This window comes from Rattus rattus, chromosome 16, assembly GCF_011064425.1.
Source record: "Rattus rattus isolate New Zealand chromosome 16, Rrattus_CSIRO_v1, whole genome shotgun sequence".
NCBI classification, from domain to species: Eukaryota; Metazoa; Chordata; class Mammalia; order Rodentia; family Muridae; genus Rattus; species Rattus rattus.
This window is the reverse complement of record NC_046169.1, coordinates 30,099,346-30,105,483: the sequence shown is the minus strand read 5'-3', so window position 1 is coordinate 30,105,483 and position 6,138 is coordinate 30,099,346. Positions and strand designations below refer to the sequence as shown.

Genomic DNA, 6,138 nt, shown 5'->3' with positions numbered 1-6,138 from the left:
GAATTTTGGCCTGCTCCGGCCTCCGTAAAAGGGGTTGGGCGCGGTATTCTCCCGCCAAATCAAATCAGTGGCAGGGAACATAAAATGAGTAGGGGCGGTTGTGTCAGTAAGGAAGAAGTGCGAAACACTTGAGAATTCTCTTTTAATTTCTTCAGCTGCAGGTGAGAAGTCAACCGCGCTGCTCAAGGGGAGCGGGAGGCGTATGAGGTGGAAAGAGCAGGGGTTTCAGTCCCTTTCAGTGTTCAGTGTTCTCTACATGTCGGCGGGAGGAAAATTGGAGCGGATTCTAGACGGCAGGCCTTCTGAGCTTTCGTGGATAGCTTCATCGACAGTGTTTCATCTGATTCATGATCTTATATCGGCTCATCTGCTTTCTTCCCGCAGTCAGGGATGCCAGAATCTCTGTGCTTATCACCCGTTTGCTTTCTCTCTTGCACTAGATAGAAGATTTAGTCTTAACGGGTTTACTTTAATCCCACCATCTTCCACTTTTGGTGTGGCTCCATAGCTGCCTAAACTCTCCAGCCTCTGAGCTTTCGCACAGGGAATGTTAAGTCAGCTGGTAGAGTGCTTGTCTAGCTTGGGGCCTGGGTTCGAACTTCAGCAGCACATAAACCAGATCATCCTGGTCTACATACCACGTTTTGAGACCAGTCTGGTCTACTTGATATTTATGTGATATTGTCCTGTCTCCCCCCAGCCCTTGTCTCCCCCCAAATAAAAAGGGTAAACTGCAATGACATTTTTCTGTCTCAATGATAATTGTATCCTTTTAGAACAGCTCTTAGGATTGTGCCTGGTGCACAGTAGTCAACAATCTCTTCTGGGTTTCAGGTGTAGCTTTTTTTTTTTTTTTTCCGAAGCTGGGGACCGAACCCAGGGCCTTGCGCTTGTTAGGCAAGCGCTCTACAGCTGAGCTAAATCCCCAACCTCCAGGTGTAGCTTTTGATGACAGCAGAAACCAACTCAGGACAGGCCAGAGCCGGGATAGAGCACCTCTGCCATGCACAAAACCCTGTGTCCCAAGCCAGCAGCACATACGAACAGAAACCTAATTCCTCCTTTGTTTGGCAATGAAGTTTCACTCTATAACTCTTTCTGCCTTAGAACTTACTAAATAGACCAAGTTGGCCTCAAATTTACGGAGGTACAACTTCTTCTGCCTCCTATGCACAGGGATTAAATGTGTGCTCCATTAAGCCAGGGTCCAGGCTGAATTCCAATCCCAAAATGACCTTTGAACTTGTGATCCTTCGGTGTACCATCACAACTGGTTTATGCAGTGCTGGGGGTAAGGGTTCCTGCATGCTGGGCAACCGCTCGCTCTACCAACGGAGCTGCATACTCCCCAAAAGACAAAAACTTACTTACTATTTACTTACTTACTTAGAGAATAGCATTGCAGTATGAATGGGCTTTGAAATAGAGTGATGACTTCTGAAAGACCACTGCAGTTCCTCTCTTAGAGCGCCTCCTCTTCTCAGTTCTTGCTTAGCTTTTCTTTTCTTTCTTTCTTTCTTTTTTTTTGGTTCTTTTTTTCGGAGCTGGGGACCGAACCCAGGGCCTTGCGCTTCCTAGGCAAGCGCTCTACCACTGAGCTAAATCCCCAACCCTTGCTTAGCTTTTCTTAATCTCTTCATTCTTCTTTAAACTTATATGTTATATATAAATTTATATATATATATACATATATATATATATATATTTTTTTTTGTAGTTTTGGTAGGTTTCTCTGTGTAGCCCTGACTGTCCTGGAACTCACTCTGTAGACCAGGCTGGCCTCAAACTCAGAGATCCACTTGTCTCCACCCTTGTCTCCTGAGTATTGGGATTAAAGAAAGGCATGTGCCAGTAACACCCAGGTAATAATTTGTTCTAGTGAGCGACTAAGCGTTCATCCTGAGATAACCCGGTCTGACTTTAGAACCTGATTTATGCTGATTCACGGTCTATTTCAAATGAAAACTTTGGATAATTTAGATGTTTAGGCCACAAAAGGGTACAAGCTGCAGGCTGTGTTGGTGAGGTCAGACCCGACCTGTGGGTAAGGCAGTTCAGCATGCTCTGGTGCTAATCATAATGCTTGCCCATTCGTTTCACTGAGCCAAAATGTGTGACAACCCCAGATACAACATTGAATCCAAAGTTAGTTTGTTTTTTTTTTTTTTAATTTATTAGCCCTAAGCTTTGGGTTTTGTTCTTTGAGTAAGACTTCATTTCCCAAAGAGCTAAATCCTACACACAGAAATAATGCGGTCTGTCATTCCAGGGAGATCGTGGCGCCTTCCTTCCTCTAAAGGACAGTCTCGGGGACATGTGGAACAATTTCGAGCTGCTAACCAGCGATGACACGGGAAGTGGATTCCTCAGTGTTGGCTCACGAAAAGAAAACGTGACTGCACTGTACCAGGTGGACTTGCTTGGGAAGATCTCCTCTGAGAAGGTAACGGTTCTGTGCTGACTTTGAATCAAGCCTCAGTCAGACTGGAGGGAATTGGCATCCACTTTTCGCCTGGGTCATCTCAGGAGCAGTTTGTCCAAGGATGAGCCCTTCTTGACTCCTCTTGATGTTTAGCACGGGAAGGGTGGATGTGAGCGGAATTGGACTGGGCGGCTTGTGTCTGTAATCCAGTATCTGGAGGGTGACTGCTTGAGTCATGTAATGTGTCCAGGCCAATTAAGGCAACATTGACCAGCCACACTGTCTCAAAACTAAAACAAAAATACCACCATCTAGGAATAGTATATAAGTTGATATAAAGAATTATCTCCTTTAAGCTTTGTCTCAAAAAAAGAAAAAAAAAACCCAAAAAACAAAGAAAAAAAAAGAATTACCTGCTGTCTGCTTGGGACTTGACATTCCCAGTAGAATTGGACACTAGGGCTCCCTCCTATACTAGGCTGCTTAAAACTGCTGGCATGCAAATGTTAATTTGGGTCCCAAAAATTGCTTACCCGAGAGAACCTGCACATAGGAGGGACCCTGCCCCCCAGGTGGTTCTGATTGGTAAATAAAAATCCCAACAGCTGGGGTTGGGGATTTAGCTCAGCGGTAGAGCACTTGCCTAGGAAGTGCAAGGCCCTGGGTTCAGTCCCCAGCTCCGAAAAAAAAAAACCAAAAAAAAAAAAAAAAAATCCCAACAGCCAATAGCTTAGAAGGACAGACAGAGCACTCTTTGGAATTTCCCAGGCTTGGGACTGAGAGGAGGAGAGGAGAGAAATCCCCTCCATGGAGGAGAGTAGATTCCATTTGGAGGAGCTGGGAGAGTGTGGCCCAGAGGAGAGGTGGACAAACCACATGGAGGTTGGCCCAGCTATTGCGCTGTTTAAGGCATTTCAAAATATAAAGGCCGTGTGGGTCTTTCCCTCGGGAGTATAAACCCTTGAGGTGGGTGGCAGACATACTGCCAGGATTTAGTAGTTAAATATTATTTCAACACCGTCCCTGACCCAGTCTGTCCCTTCTTTACTGAGTTAAGTACTCTTGTGACTGGTAGTTAGAGACCTGTGTTTCTGCGTTCTCCGCCTATTTCCCAAACTTGAAAATAGTGACTTTACCCAGGTTTACAGAAGTAGCAAGGAGAGTTTATTCAAAGCAAAGCGAAAAAGACTAGAATGTTCTGCGAGAAAGAAGCGGGCCCCTGGACGGAGGGAACTCAAGACCTCTTGTTTGGGAATTCCTTTTATGGGGTCCAAGAGGAAGAATTTGGTTGCTAAGAGGTGTATAGGCGGTTCTCTATTTCGAGTGACAAAGTAGATTGTGTAATCATTTTTATCCATTTCAATAACTCATCTGATTTTTTTTAAAGATTTATTTATTTATTTATTTATTATACATAAGTACACTGTAGCTGTCTTCAGACACACCAGAAGAGGGCATCGGATCCCATTACAGGTGGTTGTGAGCCACCATGTGGTTGCTGGGATTTGAACTCAGGACCTCTGGAAGAAAAGTTCGTGCTCTTAACTGCTGAGCCATCTCTCCAGCCCAATTCATCTGATTTTAATCACGTGTGTCGCAGAATATTTTGTCACATATTTAGTTTGTAAAATACACGTCTCTGTCCCTTGTCCCGAGATCTGAAACCAAACTCAAGCCACCACCACACGTGGGCTTTTGACGATGCTGTTAAGTATCGTGACGCTTATCTGAAATCATTTTACTTGTGGTCCTGCCCTCCCCTCCCACAGACCTCACTGAGTCCGAAGATCCAAGCATGCAGCTTAAGCGAGGGGTTCATAATCGTGGCAGACCAGTCAGTGATACTGCTGGATAGTACATGCAGATCCCTTCAGCTGTTTCTTATATTCGGTAAGTCTGGCAGTGTAGTGCCCGAGGGTCAACGAGGGTCCATGCCGATTTCCGTTGCCCCGTTTCCTTCCATCCACTGTTTATAAGAATTGGGCCGTGTCCTGCACGCATTGAAGCCCGAACTCAGGAGGCAGAGGCAGGCAGATCTCTTAAGTTTGACACCAACATGGTCCACAGAGTGAATTCCAGGATAGCCAGGGCTACACAGAGAAACCCTGTCAAGATGTTCAAAGGATGCCGACATAAATCCTTGCCTCAGAATTTCTAAGAGGCTGCATACATGTAAGCAAGTACTTAATTTTTTTGGTTGTTTTTTTGTGGTATTTATTCAAACAACTTGTCCTCCTAGTTACATTTCTGAATCCTGATGTTTGAACTCACGTGTACTCAAGTTCCTAATCTCGTATGTGCTTTTGGTTTGTGCAAGGGAGGAGGGTAGGTTGCCAAGTTCCTATTAGTTCTAGGATAGATCACAGTATAATAATCTTTTAGAATTCACGCGTGAAATAATTGTTTGAGTTAGCATGGATTTAATAATGAATTTGATTATGGTGTGAAATCCCAGCACTTTGGAAGTTGAATCTGGAGAAATGGGAGTTATAGGGTAGCCTAGACTAGATACCAAGTTCCCAGGTCAGCCTCGGTTATGTAGTAATACTGTATGTTAAAAACATTCTTTACAGAGGTAGAGAGAAGGCTTGTCTGTTAAGACCACTGACTACTCTTGCAGCAGATCTGAGTTTGGTTTGCATCACTTAATATGGGGGCTCGTAATTTCAGTTCCAGGGATCTGATGCCTTCCACAGACACAGACACAATGTTTAGGCAAAACACACATAAAATAGAAATAAATACATCTTTAAAAAAAAGAGTCAGTTTTTCTCCTTGAGACAGGGTTTCTCTGTGTAGCCCCAGCTGTCCAGGAACTCACTCTGTAGACCAGGCTGGCCTCAAATTTACAGAGATCCTCCTGCCTCTGCCCCCAGAGTGTTGGGATTCAAGTCATGTGCTCCCAGGTCTGGCTCTAGAGTCACAATTTAAAAATAAAAATTTAAATGAGTTTTAAGTGACGGGTCAGTGATTATCCTGAAATTCAGTGGAAATATTTTGAAAGATTTTCATGTCTTACTGTCTTGTCGGTGGTGGTGATTTTTTTGTTTTAGACACGATCATTTTATTTAACCCAGTCTGCCTTTAAGCTTGTGGTCTTCCTTAAGCTATTAATCCCAGCAGTGGGGAGGCAGAGGCAGGCGGATCTCTGAGTTTGAGGCCAGCCTGATCTACAGAGCGAGTTCCAGGATAGCCAGAGCTACACAGAGAAGCCCTTTCAATCCTGTCTGCTGTTCATATGTTGGGGTTATGGGCATACACCGCCATGTCCGGCAGAGATTGGTATAAATTATTGACTTTTTTGGTATGCAGATTTCCACTTTTTAAAGCGAAATTAAGGATTGTTGAAAATCGCCCGTAACTTGGATTTGAAATTTTCAGACACTGACGTGGATGTGGTTGGCCTGTGTCAAGAAGGAAAGTTTCTCTTTGTGGGGGAGAGAAGCGGCAACTTCCATCTTATCTATGTAACATCGAAGCAAACTCTGTTCACCAAGGTAAGGGCCGTGCTTCCCTCCTCGCCTAACCTCTTAGACAGCAAGTCCAGCAAGCATTCACTTAGCCTGCATTTAAAAGTTAAAAAAAAAAATTCTGTTATGTTAAATCTAAGAAGCAGACTGTAAAATTATACGGAGTCAACTCAGAAGTGAAAAGCGGCGCGCTGGAGACACTGCACATGCTCGCTGGGGTTTAGGTACCAGAGTTCTCAAATCCGT

The 6,138-nt window shown here is 44.3% G+C and overlaps 1 protein-coding gene across 1 annotated transcript in view; it reads left to right on the top strand.

Annotated features, from left to right (window-relative positions):
* Positions 1-35: 35 nt before the first annotated feature.
* Kntc1 (kinetochore associated 1) overlaps positions 36-6,138 on the top strand; it is a 73,063-nt gene continuing 66,960 nt past the window's right edge. The window contains exons 1-4 of the mRNA XM_032886927.1: positions 36-161; positions 2,270-2,443; positions 4,192-4,312; positions 5,804-5,919. Coding sequence (XP_032742818.1) covers positions 2,315-2,443; positions 4,192-4,312; positions 5,804-5,919 — 366 coding nt within the window. The 5' untranslated portion in view covers positions 36-161; positions 2,270-2,314. The remainder of the gene's footprint in view (positions 162-2,269; positions 2,444-4,191; positions 4,313-5,803; positions 5,920-6,138) is intronic.